The following is a 24,747-nucleotide window of genomic DNA, read 5'->3' as shown; positions in this document are numbered from 1 at the left end:
TTAAAGGAAAAAATAAAGTAAATATTATATCATCGCTAGTTAAGTCAAACAATCTATTGACAATTTGGGGTGAATATCGTGTGAATAATCTATTCGGAGATGCTATACTCAAATTATTGATCAATAGTCAATCACTTATCCAACATGACAGAGTATTGTATCTATTATTAGTAGAGCTGATGTTGAAATAGTAATCATATTTAAATTATGATAAATAAGTTTAAAAGATGTCGAACAGAATCGAGTCTGGTACTCTTGAAACAGTTTTACTCATTAATAAGGAATACTTGAAAGTTTTTTAAAAAGGAGAATTATTTTAAGGAGTTCCTAGTCGAGTTTGTCTATGTAATTGTAACAAAAATATACAGCCAAATTTTACATAACAGAGCAAACGCTAGACTTTGAACTCTTGGATAATCCCTGGGATGCCGCTACAGTAACTGCAGCTGCTGCAAATTTAGTCCTTGGCTTTGCCAATGTAACACTTGGTTGTTGAACATCAGCGACATGATTAATCTGCTTGGCTTGTTGATTCGATGAGTCACTACCTAGATGATCTAAAGTAAAATGTTTAGCAGCTTTATGCTTGTCGCATAACCATAACACTTTACCATTCGGAAGATGAGTCCTATATTTGATAGAACAACAAAATTGAAATTGATTACTACAATTAATAGCTTTAGTATGATTGAAGATGATCACAGTGGAGCAGTGCACAAACTGGATATAAAGCACACATACTAGTTATTTGCATAGAAACAAGAAAAGAACAGTTAAAGACAGAAGTCAACACCAGTTATACGTACTTAAAATTTTTATGGTTAGCGAGCTATAGTTAGTGAATCTATCTACTAACCTTGATAATCCGATATTTTCAATTTTTAATTCATCCATAAATGATATGAAAGATGTAAAATTAAGTCCGATATTAAGATCACTTGATTTAGCAGCCTAGTAAAGGAGGGAGGGATAATTGGTTAATCATTTGATTATAAATTAATTTTGTTGAAAGTTGGAATTTATAACATTTATAATATAAACTCTGTAACATACCGATGCTACATAATCAAAAAATTCATCTTCATTCGATTGATTAAGTGAATTAAATCCTGTATTGTTGTGCTTCATGATAGACATAACTCGAAGTAAATGTTTTGCTGTATTTTTTACCAACAATTTCATTTGTGATGAACCACCTGGGATGGGAAATGTGCCTCCACTTTCTGGACAATGCCAACCCTGAAATAAAAATTATCCAATTAATCGTATGAATAATATATAGCAATTCTATGCGTAACCTTTACTCATTTTACGCTTGCCTTTTAATCTATTAATATTTTTGTCTATTAGAAAATCATCCAGTTATCTGCACTAAATGCGACATAAGACATCATAATAATATCTGTAACGCAATTTACCTCTTCATGCTCACATAATACTTTTATGTAATACTCTCTAGAGGATTCCAAATTTGCTGATCCCTAAGTTGATAAAATTGGATCAGTTGCAAAGATTCCTATTTCGATATTGATAGTATTCATGATGGAGTAAATTTTAATTTTACTTCATTAATTATGACTATCAGACTGACACAGACGATAGTTGAAAGCAGTTTGTAAATCTATTGATTGTTTAATACACAATTTTTAGTATCAATTACTAAATAGTAACAACACATCTCGAATTTAATGCGATTTAAAATGCTTGTTAACCGTATTTTAATATCATAGTTAAATGAAAATTCAGTCAAATAAGTTATCCGCAATATACGTATATTACGTCATGTTTATCTTCCCAATCGATGAGGAATAGCCGAGGGTACGATGTCGATATTCTATTAGCTACACTGCTGACTTGGCGAATTAAATTTCGCTGTGCTAATTCAAGCATTTCCTATAAGAATAAAAATTTCTTAAATTCACCGCAATATTTCTCAATGATATCATTTTACCTTACAAAATATAAGTGAATATTGCATCGATAATATGTAATTAAATCGTAGAGAAAGCAATTACTTAATCAAGATTTTATAAATAAAACAATATCACTTAGCGTAAGTTATGAATTTGATACAATAATCTAAATCATGCCAGATTAATCTCTTAAACATTATAATATTAAGAATCAACCACTTGATATTCTTATAGCGATAAAATTCAAAATTATTTCTGTATCTAGCAGTGTCAGCATATCAGATGTCGATATACTGTGTCTCGTAGTATCATGTCGCAAATTTTATCAGCAGTAATAATGATTTTACGTAACAATGTAACTTTCACTGCAGTTATTTACTATCCATTAAATTTACCTGAAATTGGGCTGATCGGTCCTGTAATTTCCTTTCCTTTCCAATATTAGGGGCTGTTGTCAATAGATTGTCTTCGGGCTTGATTAAAGTAGAAATTTTCTCCACTATGAATGATAGAAGTTTTTCGGACGACATTTCTGAATCATTTCCTTGCAAATTGAACTGTACAAGTATATATAAAAAGATTTTAAGGATTTAATAATTATTTTTTATTCATTTATTTAATTTAACTTAATTAATTACTGTAAAAGAATATGGCACTTACCATGGGCAAATTAGCTGCCAACATTCCAACCTATAAAATACCCGTCGACAATAAAATTATTCTTCAGCTAGCTATACTTTAAAGTTTTTTAATTGAAACCCTTACATAAACTTATAATAAAAAATTAAAGTAATCTCATCCTATTCGTACTTCTGAATACTGCCATTTGATGCCTGTTCCTATAATGGCTAAAACGGTTGGTAGTCGTAATGTAGTCACAGCAAACCGAAATTCCATTATGCAATTATTGGATTTCACGTACTATTAAAAGCGAACGAAGAAATTTAATAAATGATACCTAATCTAATAGAGCAAATTATTGTTATAAAGCAAAGTTATTAGAGAAGTTCTAGTAAATTAATATTATGTTATAAAACCATCTGCAACCGATAATATAACATACATAAACTATTATGTCAAAGCTAGCTTTACCTCATCGGAAACACAAGCTACAAACAATTTTGATTTCCGTAGACCAATGGAAATTTCTTCAAATAAACCCGCCTGAAGAAAGTTATACCAATACCACAAATATTTAAACGTTGGTTAGTTTGCATATAAGTAGATCAAGTCAATTACGATAACTTTCAAGTATTTAATCTTTTAAAAAAAGTATAGAAAATTCATAATGAATCATCTGCAAGTTTTTATAAAAACTTATTTCTTCTGAGTAATGGATGTGCTAATACCTTTCCTAGCTGTTCTATGTCCATCCAACAAGTTATTCCCTTTGCTTTCAGTTGATCCTTCAAGTCTCTAGGATCAACTGCCATTATGAGAATTATAGTAAATGTGCAAATTAGATTAATTATATTAATTCATATAAACAATTTAGCTATTAGCAGTTCAAGACACATAATTTAAAGTTAATCCCGTCTATATCGGCTACAAAAGACTTTGAAAACTTAGACGCGTTCAATTTATTAGTTGAAAGTGTGAGTTCAATATAGATTTACATTATATTAGCCGGATAGTTCACAAACCTTTTCCAATTGCACCATCCACCTGCTGAATTCCTAATTCGCAAGCATTGGCTGAATTTTTCCAGCAGTAACTAATAAAGCAATCCGTCTGCTGCAAATGTTGCTAAAGGAAAGAAATCAATAATATATATTCACGTATAAAATCAATAATGAAACCCAATTAGTAGGTGTTATTACTCGTGATGAAAGCCTTCCATTTAATATGTTTATTTAAATTAACTAATGATTATATGCTTACCACTTTCTTATGGGTCTTTTTTTCTACTTGATCAATAATTTCATCTAGTTTCTCATTGTATAATTGCATATTGGAAAAATCTATATATAACTGGTAGATAAAATATATCATATTAGTAACAGCATTATGTGAAATAACATATAAAATTTTTAAAGAATGCCTATGTATGAACAAAGAAAACAGTTTTAGGCTTATGATATTCACTTCTTACCATACTAGATACAAGAAAGCCAAGATTTGTTTTTGTCCAATTATTAGTTTTACCAATAACCGCTAAAATGATTGGTTTTTTTAACAGTTCATAAGCATGAGAGAATTCAGATCGGCACTGTTCATTACGTTCATAATTATCAGACAACATAATTATAATAGCCTAAATTGAGCAATGATTAGAAATCAGATTGATTGATTATTATCTCCTCGAATTTTCAGTTTAAATAAAGAAACATTCACATGGATATTTGGCTAAAATTTGCGCACTATTATTAACATTAAAGTAGCTATTATCGACCTAAAATAGATATTATTTCTTCAACATCAAACATATTTTGATTTAGACTCTCATTAAAATAGCGTAAGTGGGTTAGATGCATTCGAAATTATTTCATGAAAGTTGTAACCTAGAAGCTATCTAGGGATAGACTACGAACTTACTCGTGACTGTTTCATTCCAACAGCTATATTTTCTAGGCTATAGTTTTCTCGATAATCTCTAGCATCGCTATTAAATCAAAATTTATATCAATATCAATTTTTACATATCTCCATCGTCTACATTGATATAATTTTTAACAACTCATGAGTTAATAAAGGTAAGATTTTTATTAGAAACACTTTGTTCACAGGAGCAATAAAAAGCAACGTATTCTTAGAGAATAGCTTAATCATAAATTAATTTTAAATATTAAATGACATTAGCCAACATCTGTTTTCTATGTAGAAACTCTTAATATTTCATTTTACTGGAGAGTATTATTAAAATCGCTATTCTGTTTACCATTTATAGCCTTCACCCTCTAGTGATTTCATCAGTCTCTTGACATGTAATGTTTCATTAGAATTTTCTTCTGCAGGTAAATCATCTTCGCAGTAACTTACGTATACGTCTGTCATAATACTATCGCTTAAAGCATCCAAGCCTTGCATTGCATTTTGTAAGTGAACGTCGAATTCATCACTGGATGTTGGTGGTAAGATTCCTTGATTTTGGTATCAAATATAGTATATATATTGTATTTATAATCTTAGTATGCATTCAAGCATCTCCATCTTGCAAAATTTGTGTAATCAGGATCACAAGATTAAGTTATAACATAGTTTTAAGTAGAAATAATGCCATACTTTCTAACTCTGAAATGGAAACTGTATGGAAATTGGCATCGCATTGCAGAAATATCGCCTTGACTTCTCTTGCCCTACGTATTCGCTTAGAAGAAAACATGGATGGATCGCGAGATCCCTACGCCATCATGCAAAAACATGATCTCATATTAGCATTTAACATTTCAAAACTCAATTATAATCTAGCTCTAAAGTAAATAAAACTTGTTAACTTTACATTTTGTAAACAGTGAGGGCAAGGTACCAAATAGTAAAAATGAACGCCATGAAAAGCGTCTGCAGTTAACGATTCCAAAACCTCATTGACTAGATACAGCATATTTTCAGGTCGTAAACCATTGACGTTAAGGTCTATTAAGTTATTTCTATTGCCATTATATGAAATAAATAGATCAGTAAGTATACTTTATAATCTTAAATCATTCTCTGATCAATAATTCCAGTTATTAAAGGTGAGTAATCTCTTATGACACAAGAAGGTAAGCAAACGCATGGTAATTCGTCATTAACTCGTAAACAGCTGATTATGAGTGAATTTCAAACTGATAAGTGTGCAAATAAATTAAAATGAAATTCTAATTTTGGACATATAATTTCAGTTGTCGCAAGGAAGGCAATTTGTGATTATAGGCGTATGAATGTTCCAGATATAATTAAATGCTAATTATCAAACTCTTATTTACTAAGAAATCTTAAATAATTCCAGTAAATCTGGCTGTTAGCCGAGTGCGACTGTAATCAATACTCGTATTTTAATGCCCTAATTTCGGTATTCATGATATTATCGATAAGGTAGTAATGTTAGTCATATAGATTGGGAGATGTCAGTAAATTGATAGATTGTTTTCTTTTACATTATATTTACTATCTTAAATGAACTGTATATAAATAAATCTATTGCTTTCAAGTAAGCAAAACTTTTAACTCTGCTTCTAGAGAAGATTAAACGTGAAATTCTGATAAATCTTGATAATGCAAGTTTTACCTTGAGGCTAAGTACTTATAAATAAATCAATACATTTAAATAGAACTAAAAAACTCTTAATTTCAAGTCTAGAAAGAATTAAATGGGAAATTTTAGCTATTTGAGACCATATGAGTTTCAAAAGACTATATAAAAAATTAATTTCTCACATGACAGCCATGAAAGGTTTAATCTAATATCTAAAAAGGTCAAACAAGAAATTTTAGCTATATCACTAACTCTGATTGTTTTAAGACGGCAAAATTTCCATTCTTCTTTAATTTGGATCCTCGCTTGCTAATAGTTTGGTCTTCAGTAAATTCACATAGCCGAACCTAACATTTACAAAGTAACAAAATTTGCATTATGACCTAATGTTATGATTCGTTCATCAAAATTCTAAATCCTTTTAACTATAGCTGGATGTGAAAAGTAACGTTATAACATGGTCATACCTGCAGTCGATTAAATAAACCTGCTGGCAGATACTGAAAAGTATAAACCATTTTAGTTTCCTTCATACCGTCCATTTCTAAGGTTTCTTTATCTAAATCATCAGTCTAATAACGAAGTAAAATTTGAAGAACGTGAAATAAAACAAGTTTGGATTCAATCTTATAATTTGCATCCGATTTTTAAAACTTTCAAGCACTTGTATTGAAAAATAAAATACTTACTTCTTCGTCATCATCGTTTAACAAGCATGGAACTAAATTAGTGCTTTTATTAGGTAGTGAGAAGCTTAGATCGAATTGTTCAGTCAGGCCCAATAACCATTTATGTAAGTTGGAATTATATTTTGACCAAATCTTTTGCATGTCACTATGATGAAATCGACCATTCTATAAAATAATGAATTATATGAAGTCGGTCTTTTACCATTAATAAGAAGCAATGCAAACATGAATTCAGTTACAACATTCACTGTTAGATAGAAGTTGCCGATAGGTATAACTGTAAGTTAAATATTTTAAAAGGTAATGGTTGATTTCCCTTACATAATTACCTTTATAGGGCTATCGTGGACCGATACAACGCAAGCCATAACATCTACAATCCACTGAGGATTGATTACAACTACCTCTCTTAACATTTCCGTATCGAAATGTTGGATTGATCCAAGATCTGTTAGTAACTTGACAGCTTCGCGAATCTAATAACATATCGTAATAATTTTAATTAAGAAGTGATAGTTAATAACGTATAGAAGTAGTTGATTAGTATCGATCGCATTTAGGTAATGGTAATTTTTCTAATATTATCTGCGCATATTTTAGTCTAATTTTATGTCTATATAGTTAATGCAATGGAAATATGCGATTACTGTAGTTGATGATGAGCAATTGTTAGCATTCCGAGTTACACAACGGACTCCATTAAACTGCTCGTGTTTTCACATGCTCTCTCCTATGATTAAACATGAGGTTTATTTTCATAATGCGTATGCTATTTATTTGTATACCTAATCAAATTGGCGTTGGTTCATGTATAAGCAATACTGCAAAGCTGTTTCTACACTTGCTTTACGGTAATTAAAATGGGATGTCACTGAACTACTTAAGATGCTAAAGAGGGCAACCGAGAAGGAGATTTGTTGTTTTACTATCTCTATAAATTTCAGTTTCAAACACATACATGAGAATCCAATTAATTATCATATAGAAATTACTTCATCATCTTGGAAAATTCCATGGTTGCAAGCAATTTCTGTTATCTCCTTCCACGATAGGACACTACTCCTATTACGGCAGCTATTAATTTATTTAACGATTTAATATATTAATATTTTCATTTTTATAAATGTAAAGTCATGTACCATCTAAAGCTTATCTAGAATAGGCAAATATCAAAGATTAAGCCTGATAGTAAACCTCTTACTGGAAAATTATTTTAAGTAATTTCTATATTTACATCTCATAATGAATTTAATTTACAGGACTTCCAAACTATTTCACCTTATAATAGAGTTCTCATACTCCAACCAAATGTTTGGAATTTTTTCACCCATGTACTTTTGCTTCAACGTAACAGCGATTAAATCGCCATAAAGTTTTTGGATGCCCTAAAGGTATCAAAATAATTGGACTTACAAGACCAGATGATGCAAAACTTGCTCCGTAAATTGAAAAATGATATCGTTTACGACGAAGATAAACTAGAAATTTAATTATGTAATTAGAGACTATTTATGCCTTCCAGTTTACTAATTGACTCTATCGTGGTATCGCTCTATGACAAAGTTTTTAGGAAGGTCTAAAGAATGCGATTTAGTAAAAGTCAAAGATTTTGTTCCTATAATGAATTCATTAGGGCACTGCTAATCTATAATACTAACTTGGCCAGTTGCTGAGCTAACTGTAAAAAAGCCTTGGATCTGCGGATAAAACTTTTGGAGGCGACCTTTTGGTATTTCACTTTTTTCAACCTTGTTAATTGTTCAGAACTAAAGCTTACTTTACAATTAATACTAATAAAATTTTGATAGTTTAACTTCTGGTCTATTTTAGTTTTCATTTTCTTCCGTACTTACTTTATCACAATGTGTACCAACAACAAAAATCGGAGCTTCTGGGGCATGACAAGATATAGAGCTAAGCCAAAATTCCAAACCAGCATGCTCGTAGCCAAGACGTGTATTCCAAACCAGCAGGTACACTGCACGATTGGATAAGAAAAACTATATATGGATAATAAATAATATTAAGATATTATCATTAAGTTTTATCATTGCAACGTATAGTATGTCTGTTATCAGAGAATACTGTATATTAATTAGTTAATAAAGATAAGCTATTTCAAATTAATTCTATTCTAACCTGATGTGTATTATAATATAATGTCTGTCCTGCGAAATCCCATAAACTATATTCAATTTTTTGTTTATCAGGTGTTTCAACAGTCCAAATGGCAATATCAATTCCATCAGTAATGGCTTCTTCACCAGTTGTTTTATCACTAAAGGAAGCTGATCTTAACGACCGAGACAGACTGGAAAAAATTTTAATTAAAAAATGTCATTGGTAAATTTCTGTCATATTTTACACTATACTAATAACTGCCTTAAGAGGCAAGAACTAATTACTGGCATAAATTTATCAGGTATTTATGTAATAATATTAATGAATTAAGATAGACATTAGACAAGTATATATATACACCGGACAAATGATAGCAAGAATAGAACAAATATACAGTATCAGTAACGTAATTTCGCGGCCATAGTAGATGTTATAAATTCAGTTAAGATTACTATAAAACTATATAAGATGTATACGCCTTTATACCTAGTTTTGCCAGCTCCTCCAAGTCCTACCATCATAAGTTTGGTACGCTTACATTCTGATGATCCATATGATAAGCGCTTTAAGTAGGCCATCACTGAATTTAATCCTCTAGCTGTGATTTCAGGTGGCGGAGTTCTCATTTTTTCTGTACCAACAATTTCTAGCTTTGTTAGATGCAATCCCCCTAATGATGCTGGTAACGATTCCAATAGTAAGCAATGGCGTAAACTTAATGTTTTCAAATTGGTTAAACAGTTTCCAAAATCTTCAGGGATTGATCTTATAGGCAAGTAATCTAGCGTTAAATTCTCCAGATTCTTAAGTCCCAATATTGGCCATGCATTTTGCTGATTGTCATTATTCTCATCAAACATTTCGTTCAAACGGACAATTTTAGTAAATAGCAGGTTATTCAGCTTATTTAACTCTAGATAATCCAGAACATGATTGCCATCTTCATCACAAGCTTGAAAGAGATCTATATAATCCTGTTAATAAGTTAATAATGGTTAATACTCCTTGAGATACCATATACGAGCGATACTTGTATGATATCTTGTATTGTAACGGTACCCAAAATTTTATATTAGATTCGTTTGAATATTGTATTTACTTACATCGTTATCATATCCGTTAACAGGTCGATTCGGTTGACCTTTGGTTAATGTAACCCTCATGTTATTTCGATGTAAAACCGATGCTTCAGTAATCTCCATGACTGGCATGCCACTTAAATTTAAATTTTTCAATAATGATAACTGATCTAAGCCCGATGGTAGTACTTTGAGTTGATGACCTGCTAAATTTAAGGTTATTAACGATGTTAATCGGCATAGAGAGGTGGGTAAAGATGAAATGAGATTATAGCTAAGATCAAGCTCCAATAGGCTTATAAAGCTGCCAATATAATTAGGTAAAGATGTTAAGTAATTGCTGGCAAGATTTAACTCCTGCAAATTTCGACTGCAATCTTTGAAATCGTCGGGCAAATCGGTCAATTTATTGTTGGATAAATTCAAATATTTTAATTTTTTCAATTTACTAATCCCTTTAGGTAAACAAGAGAGTAAATTTCCGTTCAAGTTCAAGGACAGAAGTTGAGTAAATGTCTGAAAGAATTCTGCTGGTAGATGAGTAATACAATTATCAGAAAAGTTAATATAAGTCAAAGTCGGCATAGAAGTACACTGTGACATAGGGAAATGTTCTAATTGTTAATTGCTGCTTAAAGTTGCTTGATGGTGAATGTTACATGCAAAAATGCGCCCATATCCAGTATCATACTTGTTTAAAAGGCTATGAGATTTATCTGCAGTTCGTGGTGAATATTCCGCTATTTCCTATACATTAAGTTAAAATTATAAATAGATCAAATCTTTATGAGTGTGTGAAATTTAATAGCCACACGTAAAGGCTAAAACTATTATTGATTTTTCGTTCCTTAATGGTGGCTAAATTATCATATAACTTGAAAGTATTGCCATTATAGTCTATTCGTCCTACGTGACGTTTCTCTCATAATTGTATGTTTAAGTCTCGTTTACCATAATGCTGTCTTTGATTTCCTTCCGTAGCCGGGAAGCTCTATCTAATAAATTGTAGCAATACATGCTAAATTGGGTTTGAGCTTTAATCATATCAATAGTTTCCCTGATTGCCCTTTGGATCTAAATTAAAATATATAATTGTTAAACTTATTCGCTATAGCTTTGTTAATAGTACTTCTGAATAGATACAAGATTAAAAAATTTTTAAATTGCAGGTCCAAAGGTAAATGATGCTATTGGTATACACATAAATGTAATAATGTGTAGACAGGTGCAGCCCTTACTTGATGAAATGATAAACCAGGGTTTTGTCCCAGGCTAGTACCTACTAACGCATCAGCAACGTCAGTACTGGCAACTAAATCCTGAAAATTTACAAGAATGTGCAATTACCATAAATATGAGAAAAATTTTTTAATTACTATTTGAAGGTTAAGTATTTCTAGCTCAGACAACACAAATACTGTATCAAGTAATTTTTTATACCATTGCAGAAGTTTTGCAAAGGGTCGTTATAAACCACAGAAGAGGAGCATCTTCTTGGCTAGGATTTAAAAAATTAATTTTCTTAGCCAGTTTATCACCTTCCTTAGCAAGAAAATGCAGGTCTAATGCCGGAGATATTCCACGTTGAAATCCTACATAGAATGCATATAATTAAGAATACATAATAAGTAAACCAATACGTACTACCCTGTGATAAATTGGTCGGCATTTTTTACTAGCTAAATTGTCATAGAATATTTAGGGTAGGGCGATATTATGAGAATATATGTAGCGTAGGGCTAGATGTGATTTAAAATTGTCTAGAAAAATTTATTTCGATTTACCTGGAGAATAGCATAAGCAGTGAACAACTGAACTTTGGCAATATTGTAACTGGGACAGCATAGGGCAGCTTAATTGGATTAAATCAGTAAATTCTGGTAATGTTAACATCATAATAGGATATTGCCACCGTCTAGCATCCAGTATCTCTTTCAGAACGATAGCTAAGTTTCTTTCTGACAGTCTCTCGATCACTAACAGTTAATAATAATTGCATAAGACTTTTGTTTCTTGAAAAATTCATGTAAACGTAATAATATAAAGCAATTTCTATGGCAATATAATTTGTACTCGGAGAACTTACAGTAACTATTAGATATCTAATTTAATTGTGTGTATGCAAAGCAAATCACTTGGATAGTTTGAACTCGATCTATTCTACCAACGAATAGTAGGCGCTACGAAATTACAATATACGAAGTAAATACTCTGAGAGCTTTCATATCAATCTAAAGTACAGCTGTTGCAAAATATTTTACTATTCAAAGGACTTAAGCTATCTGATTGAAACTTAATCTACTCTTAATAATGTAAATTAACTGCTACAATGCAATTACTTGGAGGGCTCGAACTAGATTAGTATTACAACTCGATCTACTGATAACGATAAAAAGTAATCGATGTTCTGCTCATTACGTTGAAAGTCAGAAGTAAAATATTTCTGTCACCCTGAATATTCTTTAAACACGGGCGTTATTGTATCATCTTTATATTAAGGGCTAATATTGTCGTCTAAGCAGAATATCCGTCATATGAAGCAAAAAGATGATATACAAAGTTTTCTAAGTTGATATATTGTAGGCATATAATCATAGTTTAGGTCAGTGTCTGAGATAGCATTATTAGTAGTACAGCTAATAGATATAAAAAATTAGCGCTAAATTAAGTAACCTTAGTTGTAGAATATTAGGATACGATTATCTTCTTTCAAACCTGAGTAATTTCCTTGAATACTACGACAAGATTGATAGTTTTTTGGATTAATTCTTATTTGCTCCTATTTAAAAGCAGAAACGAGAATGAATAATAGCTATATACTTACATTTTCATTTAGTATAACACATATATAAAGTATCAAAATATATAAAGTACCAATATATGAAATAATGAAAGCAAATGCAAACCTCATTAAAGGCGTAGCACGGAGCTGGACGTCCATTTTCAGCTTGTATACATTCAATAAGATTTAATGGTTTTCCTTTACGCTCTGATATTATTCAATAGTCATTTACATTATGTATCAGAAATATATAATGGGACGAAGGATAGGATGCAATTACGTTATCAAAATTCTGATAAGCATTGTCTATAGTTTTATTACCTTCGCTATCATCCTTTGATTTTAACGGTTTAAGACTATCACCGGAGAACCAAGTATCCCAGCTGGAGCTATAACCATCATATCTAACGAAGGCTGCCTGTTCTTTCTCGAAACACTGCAAAATTGTTGCTTTATACCAAGTAGAATGCCACTTAGCCTCCACCTTATCGCCAACTTTAATAGGAGTATCGGGTGAAATTGCTGTCTTATCTCTACCCCTTAATACTTCTCGACTTATCGTCTCATCATAAGAATCTTGCCAGCCATCGTAATGAATCTGATAAAAAATGATTTCAGCAACGAATGAAAGAATTTTAATCATTTACTTATAACAGCATACGTGTATTTTCGTATTTTATATGCGCCAATTTAATAGCATTTATTATTGTTGACAACATTTACAGTTACAAATCCATAGATACAATTTTTGCATGATAATCTTCTTTGACAGCTGTATATTATTACTGATGCATTTGTCTGAAAAATAACTTTAATATTGTAGTGAAAAACGCTATTAAGATTTACGTACGAGTATATGTAATTAACGTGTAATTGTATAGCCATGGTATAACTAATTAGACGTATATCTATACATACATACAATTTATACATAATTAAGACGAAGTGCTACTTTCATATTATGATGCAGCACTGTAGCCTAACATAGTATTATGTAGATTAATATGTACTTAGAATAGCATATACAGTATAAGATGTGTATTCTCGATACAGCAAGGAGTTGGAAAGTACTTTGATGCTTAACTAAATCAATAAAGCTGTGCTCATATACAATAAATACATAATCATTCTATACAATAGCTTTATATGTTAGCTTACTGTAATTATTAGCATAGCCTACTAGAAGAAAATCATGCATGGTCTGTCTATTAATTTACCTTAGCTACATAATACAGTTAAAGATTAAACACATGGAATTGTCTGAAAAGACTAAAGTATTTAATCGCTGTATATTGCAAAAGGCTTTATACTGTTTCTTAGTAAACTGTATCTATCAGTAGAGAGTACTAGAACAAATCTTCTAATAATCCGCGCTATTGATTTATTTTGATTGCCTTATAGTGTTCTGAATGCATCGATTTACCTGAGAAAGATTTTAGGGTTTAGTGCTTCTATGCATAAATAGCCTTTATACTGCATGTTAATATGCCGGAGCAATTAATATTGTAGTGTATTTAGAATATACTGTAACTATATTCTACTCTTAAATATAGACATGTTGTATTGCTCTAATATTTAGACAGATCTACAGTCCGCTTACTCTACACTCATATATAGACTACTGTATTTAGTTATTAGGGTACTCGCTTTTTTCTACAATCATCTGCTATTTTGTAACCTGTTATGGTATATGTTGTATCTAATTCCACAATCCTATTCTCTGCATGTGCTCTATCTTTAAAACTATAAATACCGGCGATTTCTACCTCAGAGTTCGTTAGCCTCTCAGTTAGTCTTCTAGTTTGCCTCTCACAGTCTAATACTTCTACTCGTTACTCACGACAGCTTGCACGCTGATCTACCGTAACTACCTCACTGTACTTCACATTACTAACCTACAATAAAGCATAACTTTTATAAACCCTTTGGTGTAATAATTGTAAATGGCGACTAAATCTCAATACTCTGAGATATTGAACCCTCCATCACAAATACGAAATACTAAAAGAAAACTTCTTGTGGTTCATGCTAGTAATTAATTTACTCTGGCTACGCTATGCCATTCTGAATCCACATAACTCGTCTATTAAAGATATCACATTTTCAATCCTTACGTGAATAAGGTATGGAAAAGATCCTATATATAAATCAACTACACCACTAGTAGATCAAACTTATATCTCGATTGAAATTCTCTAACAGTTTATCAAGTTTGTATATCAATTCTGCAAGCTATCATATTGCATTTATTTATCATACCTTGAATGTATCGCAATATCTCGTCTTTAACACAGTTCCTTTATACCAACTACTGGAATACTTTATTTCAACTCGTTGACCCTTATAATAGAGTTTACCGTCACTAATAGCGTTAGTAAGTTTGGAGACATAACCTATATCAAATGAAAATAAAGGGACATGTTTAGTTTAATAAGAGGATAGAGTATACTTTAGCTTAAATGAACAAAACTCAAGTCCTTCAGAAATCTAAATTCTGCTGATATGGTATTAAAGTAAAGACCTGTAGGTGAAGTGACTTCATATTTTGTTGAGAGAGCCCATCCAAGTGGATGGATATTAGGACTGTCAATAGGAATCGTTCGCTTCTCTTTTTTTTGCAAGTCTACTTGGATTTCAACATCAATTTCTTGCAATTTAACAGCACTCACTTGAAGGATGTGGACCTCAGCATTGCTTTTATCAGCTGCATCAAAAAATTCTATCCAATCTCCTTTTTGTAAGCTAGCTTTCTCAATGGCCAATATTTTCTGAAATTAGTCATTTAGTAGTAGAGGTTATGATAATGATATTAAATTCAATCATTAAAATCTTTATCTAATACTATTTGAGGATAAAACCTTGATGCAGTCTATAGGAATTAAACCGCTCTGTTCAGATAAATTTTTCGCTTTATAGTGGTCATTATTTGTCTTTTCTAATATATGAACAATCTCTCCAATCGAAGATGCTATATAATTGGTATTCTAAATAAATAACAATTAGCGGTCATATTTCTTGTTTGGTTTATAATTTTACTAAAATAAATATGATTATTCCAATCGTGAAAACCATTTTATGAAAGACGAATATCGTAGAGAAGAAAATACAGTAAACTACGTAGATGTAAATTGCCTCAAGCAGGCAACTCAGTGCCTGACTTTTTTAATTAATTATCTCTATTTTCTTCTATCGTGTATCAATCAAAGTCCAATCTTTTAATTAATATAGTATAGCAATTTAGTAGCTAAATTGGCATACGATTGACTTGTAATGACTGCAATCATCATTGATCAATTTTATTCTAATCTAATATAGACAATCTTATCATTTTTTATATAATTAGAGAGTAACATATTTTAATATATCTTTTTATATCAGGAAAGGTCGCAGGAAATGAGTTTATATTTATATTTTGTATCTAGAGGGAATTCTGTCAATATAGCGACAATCTTGATGAAATAGGAATCTAATCCACTGCGATATTTAGTCCATGTAAAGTACGCTGTTAAGGCTATTACTGTATTTATTTTGAGATTGATGTCATTGATTGATGATATATCATCGGTTTTCACTAAAATCATCAGTAGTCTGGATACAGAAAATATTAAAAAATACTAGTCTTAATGTATGTACAGCTTACCAATTTGCTGTAGTCTTTAATAACTACACCAATATCAACATAATTTTTCCTTTTTGATACCGGTATAGCAGCTCGCTTTCCTACTTGGTCAATCTGCCGTGCGAAAGAGTCGGAAAATGATCACAATTATTAGATTATATGTCATATCTGTATATTAATGACATATATATCTGCCCTTTATAATATTTAATGCTATAAGTCCAACTTAAAATCTAATTTCAACACTTACTGCAGGTATAGTTGAATGAATAAATAATCGAGAACAGTCATGAGAACAAAATATCATTGGGTAATACCCTTGATTGTGATATTCATGCACAAAAGATGCGATAATGATACTGTCCACTACGAATGATACGCGAACCTAAAATAAAATAAAATTTAAACATAACGAAGCTAAGGATCAATAGAATAAAATAGGAAGACCATGCCACAGAAATACTATTAAATATAAATGAGAATTAATATTTCGTGAGCTGTTCAGAAAATTTCACATCCTACTGTTATCCCATTACCTCAGTTTGTGATATCCGATCTAAACAACAAGAAAGTTTATTATGTGATCCCAATTGAAATGATGTATCATGGTGACTGTAATCGGTTTCTTTAGCGTTAATAAAAAGTTTATTATCGATTAAAGAGAAGCCAATAGATTTATCAGTAAATCCTGGAGGTAATCTACTATCATGATGCTCCGATACTAAGCCAAAATAGAAGTAAAAGACGGAAGACAACGGCGCATCCACTGAAAATTCAAATTTATTTGGATAGATTGTGTCTAGTGAGACTGCACCAATAGCACTGCAAGCATATTCACCACAGGCTTGTAAAACAGAGCCAATGCTTATAATATTGCTAGTTTCGCTCCAGAACGAGCGATTAATTAGTTTTTTACATTCTAAACTTTCCATTAATACCTATATGAAATAATATAACCATAAGTAAATAACATTTCTACACAAGAAAATGATTAAATTATTCAACCACTGAAATAAAATCAGCAAAGGTCATCAAACACATTACTGTAATGAATACTATACTTACTTGAATATTATAATTGAACGGATAAAGTATAAAAATGTATTTAATCATTTAAAAAATAAAGATTTACTTTAAAGTCGGTAAGACAGCGATGACATCGACCACAGTCTTGACAACAAAGCACTGGTATAAGGGAATTCGGATATCTACGATTGAATTTAGGAGAAATAGATGGTCAGTAGCAGTTCCAATAACGTAATTCATATCTTCTAAAAGTGTATAATGCATTTCTTTGATAATGTTAACAAACCTTTTGCACAGTGTACAGCCTAAAGTATCATTAGAATAACTTAATCGATGGCCTACGCAAAATGATGATTTGCCATTGACTAATAAAAATTGTTGAAAGTGGGTTAGAATTTAGTTAAAACGGCTTGAATTGCTAATTTTAGATCTCATTTATGACATTAATTTAACTGAGTAATACTATTGATTTACATCAAATTTATTTTTTCGAAAGTAAAGTTTATAGGATTAGGCAAATAATAGTAAAGAATTTATCAGTTTCAGACGACAAAATCTCGCGGCTCGTACTTAAAATATCCGAAAATAGCCATTAAGATATGATGCAATAGTTACGAAGTAAGATAATCTTACCAAAATATTGTATATCACGGACAGAAATACTCTTGTTCTGTTGTTGACAAACTAATTCTTTACCAGAATTGCTTGCCAGAGTTTGCTTGACTTCATTAATACCAAGGTAGTGCATTTTCGATGTTGTATTTTTAACGCAATTAGGACAAGCTACTTCTTTCTATAGATAAAGGTATAAGCTTTTCATGATTAAAGAATTTTCTAGCATAATAAATCAAAGATCTTATTTTACTCTACGGCAATCGTTAGTCATTTTTTCATTAAACTGTTACGATAATTAATAGAATACTAGTATATACTAAAACCTTCAAGTATTCATTGAAACAAGCAACAGGACGAAAGAAGAATCAACTTTAACCTAATCAGCTCACAATAATGTAAGAAGTACTATTTCAATCTCTCCATGTTTGAGATCCTTTTCTCAGCAAAGGCAATACCTATTCATACGCAGACTACGATCCTATGGTATAGTAGCCATTCCTCTACGTATCTTCGCATACTAATACGACTGAGTCAGAGATTTGACCAAAATTTAAAAAATGACTTGGTATTTCTGAGTAAAATCTAAATCTCTATCTCTTTATGATCGTAAATTTGAACATAAATATGACTGAGATTGAGCTCTGACTAAAATTTTCATTTAATTAGCATGCATTAGTTGGATACCAAGGACTAAAATGTACTTTAGATAGAATTTATATTAAAAGTCATGATTTATCAGTTTTAATCGCATGACTACATGCATAGGAAATTTATTACACTTATGTAATGATTATGGAGCCCAATATAACGCAAGACAAATGTGCAATTTTTTAACTGAGAAACCAAATATAAATATTGAAGATGTAAGTATAAACTCATTACCTTGACTATCAACTTTGAAGTATGCAGAACTGCTTCGATACATAATCCCAAATCCAATACGACATTCCAGAAACTTTCTTGGCATATTTCTTCTTTGTCATCGATATCATAACATTTTGCAAATAACTGCAAAGTCATATTTTTATCTTCCAAGATTTTACTGTTATCTTTTCTTATAATTAGACATTGAATATGACCACATCGCAAGAGTACTCCTTCTTTCCAGGATAAAATTATATTAGTAGCTAATCGACAACACTGTGCTATAGCTTTATCCAGTAAAGGATTTAACACTATCACAGGAAGGTTCCAAATCGTATACTTGATTTCAGTGCTAAATTCAGCTTCATCTACTGTAGGCCAACAGTTTTCCTAATTAAAAGTCGCAAGCATCTTGTAAACTTTAAAATGTTGATTAACACGGTAAATTATTACACATTTTGATCATCCCAATATTCAATAGTGTCATTAATTTGAATATTTAAAAGCCAATAATTTGTCGAAGCAAAGTTATGGATATTTCGAAAATCTGTGAATACTTATAGCTACTTTACATTATTATGCATCTTTTGGAATCACAACATTCAATAGTTTTGTTGATGATTTAAATGTTTAAACGCTAATAATCTTTTATACAAAGTTATAAATATTTTGAAGTTTCTAAGGGTAGACTCTGAATATAAATCAATATAGATTCCTTAGGACGTAACATCTAATGTGCTTGGTTCATTTAAATATCTAGTGAGCACGAAAAAATCTTTCATGATGAGTTAGATCCATATAGGATAAGATATTATTGCTAGAATTCTCTGTAGTTGCGATTACATACTAAATTTTATTCTCCAATCTACTTTTTATATATCTATTTTATTTAAATACTAATATAATCCAAATCAACTACTCATATTTACCATGTCTAGCCCCGATGAATCTGGCAAATCTGCAGTATATGTCTTTCCGTTACTTTCATTAATAGCGTCGTAGTTGAAATAAGATATATAACAAGCTCCAGTGTTGATTGGCAGTTCGTCAATATTTCTCTATCATGTTATTTAAAAGTTATGATTTAGTAGTATGCCAGGTATTAAGATGGAGAACAGACTACGACACATAATTATATTTCCAATTGGAGAAAGTTATCACTATTTAATATACAATGATGAGATGTTCACCTGTAGTAATTATTATTGTTTAATAGCTTATTAATAGTTAATATCTCGTCATGATAGATAATACAGGACATTATTTGAAATGTGTCAGTAGCGATATACTATACGTAAAGACGCATTTAGGATAGAACGACTTTATTGCATACTGTGACGGTAAAATTCTAAAATACTATCACTAATGTTCATACCTGGAATGTTTCATCAACATGTTGATCGTAAGGAATATTACTAGTAAGACATTGGTTTAACCAGCTCTTATTAAAAATAACAAATGGATCAGCAAAGTTGTCTAAAAAGAACAGCTTTCCCTAATTGATTGATAGAAGAATAAAAAATGCAGAAATGAATGTTAATAATTTATAAACGATTGGAATACACTGTTCCTAACTTAAGAAATAATATCACAACATTGCATTTATAAGCAGGTTATGCGCCATTAAATCCTATGAGTTCAAATGTAATCTATTCTGTATGACCAAAGTCAATAATAACACTGAAAATATTTTTTATTGCGATTTGATTCAGTTTTCATTACTGGCGGGCCTTTTAGGTATTAATACTTTTATGTGCGTATCAATCACAAATACAAATATTTTAACACCGAATACACTTTAAAGTTTTATCAACCTGAAGATGCAAATGCTTTAGTATAGGTTTCAATAGATTGTTTTTCATGGTAGATTCATATTTTTCCGATAAGGTCAAGTGAAGTTTAGAAAATCGAAAGTAAGGATATTGATTGGATAGATTCAGGATATCTTCATAGAGCTCTTCATAATCTTTCGATACTGAATAGGATGGCTGAGCTTGATTATCGAAAATTTCTTTGCCACATTGTAAGAAAGTGTCTAAAATTTTTGCCATTTCCTATTTATAATCATATCAATTATTAATACCTCTCATTATATTAATGTTAAATCGCATTAGCATTATGAACTATTTATTTTATTAATGCAAATAGCAGTTATAAGATAATTTTTCCAATAAAAATTAGTAAATAACCTCGTCATTTTTTCTGTTGCTAACCGCATAAACGCTTTTGTGAATCTTTGTCGAAGATTTAGCTAATTCGCAAATAGCTTTCACATTTCTTTGATTATCAAGGTCAGAATCTACTGCCTCAGTCCAGTCTCTAATTAAATTACAAGATAGATATATTATCTCTTATAGTAAATATTAACCCGTAAATTAATTATAATTACACTCCATAATAACTACAATAGCAATCAATGATTTATTGTTAAAAGGCTTAAAGTTTCGATAATAATGGTTATCAAATGCGTGGTTGTTGGGATATACTTACTGTACTTCTTCATCTAAACAATAACCAGTTATAATTTGATGTGCTATACCGATAGTAATTATTGATATCAACAATCAATTATTATAAACTAATTATAATTATAATGATTAGGTGTAAGTTTCGTTCCGTAGCCACTGAACTTAGGCATCGGTATATCTTTAGAAGCCCAATTATATTTCGTTTCAATGTTAGAAATTAACTTACGCTGAAGCCAATATCTGATCCAATTTATCTTTCGATAAGTGATCTTCTATCGGGCTATCTTTGGGGTTTGCCACTTTCTGATAAATTAATTCACATTCCATGGAGGCGTCATTAAATTCTTCAGCATGAGTGCCAACAAGAATAGTTATACTATTTGGGCACTATTAAAAAATACAAGACAATGGAAAATGTTTAAATTTTTTATTGATAGATAGACGAAAGATATTATACGAAATGAAGTTAATCCCATTCCTAATATCTGTGATTAGCTATCTAGATAATAAAACGAAGCAACGTAACTTTATACGTAAGTATGAATAACGATAACAATCCATTATCTTATCCAATGTTGAGTTATTAACCTTATAATTTACGAGATTTAACCAATGTAAGAATTCGGGGTTTGTCAAATCAAACATAATTAGATTAAGAGGGCACTCCTCCGTTGCAAGATAGGCCATAGCCTAAAATCGTGAAAAAATAATCAAAGAATAATCAAACTATATGATAGCATTAAGAATAAACTATTCATCCATACAGATTACCTGCAAAGATTATATTACATTTATATACTGAATTTATGATATGAGTCACCTTACAAGCAATAATATCGTACGTATACTGTACATCTAGATTGGCAGGATTGTAGTTATATTCATTTTCAATTACTCCTGATTCATGACACTACGATCTCAGTACTAAAATTTAATTAATGAATGATTTTTACTGTTCGCTACCACTCTTTGTTCAATTTTATTATATTGAAATTATCTCTTATTTTGGATAAACTTAAGCGATAGGATGTAACCATAAATATAAGCATGTATACGCGTATTTATACCTGACTTGTGCACTCTGTTATATTCCAATCGATAGTTAGATTTGAGTTAATTTCTTGATGAAGAATATGATTGCTATTGGTATCTTTGGATGTTTGCTTAGCAAAAGACAATAAATTTGCTATAAAGGTTGATTTTCCAACTCCACGATTGCCAATAACATTAATTCTGTATAAGTATGAATAGTAAGATGCATGATGAAGAAGTTATATCAATGTAAGAGGAAATGGCTACGATAGCGTAACTACATTCTCTACCATTTTATAATTATAAACGACTATGATTGACTTTAATTACCTAAAACTAATATCCTGTTTATGAACATTTTTGAATATTTTATCCTCGATAGAATTGACATTGACACACTTCAAATATTTATGATCGATATTTAGGATTGGATTTCCTTTCAAATCGTAAGCTCCATCTTGATTAGCTATTGATGTGACAAAATTTGAGGGGATGTATATGATATTACAAGATACAAATGACGCACTCTTGAGCTTTAATGTTGAATTGCCTAATATCTGTAGTGCCTTATGCGTTAATTTTGGGCAATAATTGAAGCTAATAGTCGTTAGATCCTGGCAATATTCAATTAATGACTGAAATACAGCATCTGTTAAGTTGTTACATCCATCACAGATCAAAGTCGCTATTTTAGGACAATTTTTTAGTAGTAGGCTTAAAAATATATCGGTTAATTGTCCTATACCAGTAATGTTGATGATTGTTATGCTCTCCAAATTGCTAAGAGTAGAATTCTATAATCGGAAATAAGTAGTAACAGTAAAAACAAAATATTACCATAAGTAAAGTTAAGCTTATCTTGAAATGCTCTTCTAGCTTCCGGAGATTGTCGTTTAAAATATTAAATTAGTATTACCGATGAATTTTATAGATACACTGCCTTCTTAATCTTGTTTATAACATTCATACTAACTACACTAGCCATTCCATAACTTATTATTGCTTTTAGATGGTACCTAACCACTGATTGAAACTATCATATAACATTGTTTATTAAACACACAACAGTAACTTGGTAACTATCACTACCATTTCCTTCTCATATTTTAAATATGAAATTACCTTGAATCGACTGTATGGGAGACATTGGGCTCGATCGACGTTGAAAGTAAGAAGGAATGCCTCAGTAGTCAGTACTAGTTGATCGGAAATAGTTGCTGTACTCATTTTAAATAATTACCTCAATTTCTCTAATCTCGTTCAAGGTAAAGATAAGGTTGATTGGTTAATTACTTTTTCAAGATGAAGGTAAACAATCGCAACTTAGCGTATTCCAAAATACGTAAAATCGATCATGTCTTATCAATCTATGGTAGTTGTTTAACTTGAGTAAACCCAATAAGAAAAGTATTAACTTTAAGTTGTTGGCAAAGGACTAGCAGTTTATAAGTCATATATTGTAAAATATGAACCGATCATAATTTACTTTGCGATAACGAAATTTATAACCTTGGTAACCAATATTTTAGCTTATCTTCCAAGCGTAGCCTTGGAGTAGTTGCCTAAACGGAATGCAATAAATTTACAGACGTAAAATTCTGGCAGTAAATATGACAGGACAGAACGATATAATGCAATGAGTTACAATAGGGACACTAATGGGTATAAAGGTTTATATACAATATTATAGATTTCAATATAGTGTATTACCATGACATCGCCTAAAATTAAGCCATTGTAATGTTAATGTGCTTGTTGTTGAATGATGTTTACTATTTATTGTAGGTTATGTATGGATGTCGATTTGATAATGAAATAACTTCACATACATTTGTACGTTCAAAATGTTACTCAAAAAGTAATTTATTTAATAGTTTTTGTGCTTAAAGATGTATTAAACGTTTGAATTGCTTGAATAAGAATAGTGAGGAAAGGTTACCCGTAGGCGGATAATGTATGGAGTTAATCGGTAATAGCAGCACGTTTTGTTGTTAATGTATAGAAGTAAAATTTAGTACAACGATACAGTATTACTGTATACGCATAATTTGAAGGTGAAACTGAAATTATCTAGGAGATTAATCGAAGTAAATACATACTTCCAGACATAAATATACCTAATATTAACTAATTAAATTGACCGTATATAGCTAAATAAAGTAGCTCTCGAATTAGTATATGAATGCATAGAAAGGCAATTTAATGCAATGACATTAGCATGGATCTATAGCATCGCTAAAAGCTAAAAATTGAAGCAATCCCAGAGATTGATCAGAGTAAATGTATCCCGACAATAAGATTTACAATCTTAAGCAATTAAATTGATGGTATAAAACTAGATGAACCAGCCATTAGATTGGTATTT

At 30.7% G+C, this 24,747-nt stretch overlaps 1 protein-coding gene across 1 annotated transcript; it reads right to left on the bottom strand.

Moving 5' to 3' along the window:
• Positions 1-375: 375 nt before the first annotated feature.
• TRIADDRAFT_57945 (uncharacterized protein) lies at positions 376-23,609 on the bottom strand (the record flags this gene model as incomplete). Its single annotated transcript, XM_002113936.1, has 54 exons — positions 376-628; positions 857-951; positions 1,054-1,239; positions 1,419-1,481; positions 2,309-2,470; positions 2,574-2,603; positions 2,724-2,834; positions 3,006-3,077; positions 3,263-3,339; positions 3,557-3,659; positions 3,795-3,884; positions 4,006-4,167; positions 4,449-4,515; positions 4,792-4,993; positions 5,136-5,253; positions 5,353-5,500; positions 6,340-6,434; positions 6,555-6,659; positions 6,777-6,941; positions 7,106-7,252; positions 7,769-7,850; positions 8,055-8,161; positions 8,435-8,524; positions 8,630-8,776; positions 8,916-9,087; positions 9,384-9,871; positions 10,001-10,431; positions 10,636-10,723; positions 10,928-11,050; positions 11,215-11,295; positions 11,417-11,568; positions 11,761-11,952; positions 12,692-12,755; positions 12,883-12,965; positions 13,080-13,356; positions 15,018-15,151; positions 15,280-15,526; positions 15,617-15,742; positions 16,399-16,491; positions 16,628-16,762; positions 16,914-17,315; positions 17,510-17,585; positions 17,690-17,768; positions 18,037-18,196; positions 18,901-19,272; positions 19,812-19,940; positions 20,258-20,377; positions 20,697-20,936; positions 21,096-21,201; positions 21,577-21,737; positions 21,939-22,040; positions 22,418-22,583; positions 22,713-23,176; positions 23,505-23,609. The coding sequence occupies 54 exons, from the start codon at positions 23,607-23,609 to the stop codon at positions 376-378; spliced, it is 8,445 nt and encodes a 2,814-aa protein (XP_002113972.1).
• Positions 23,610-24,747: the final 1,138 nt, after the last annotated feature.

Source organism: Trichoplax adhaerens, genomic scaffold (genome assembly GCF_000150275.1).
Source record: "Trichoplax adhaerens TRIADscaffold_7 genomic scaffold, whole genome shotgun sequence".
NCBI classification, from domain to species: domain Eukaryota; kingdom Metazoa; phylum Placozoa; class Uniplacotomia; order Trichoplacea; family Trichoplacidae; genus Trichoplax; species Trichoplax adhaerens.
Note: the sequence above shows the minus strand (reverse complement) of the source record. Positions and strands in the feature narration are given on the sequence as shown.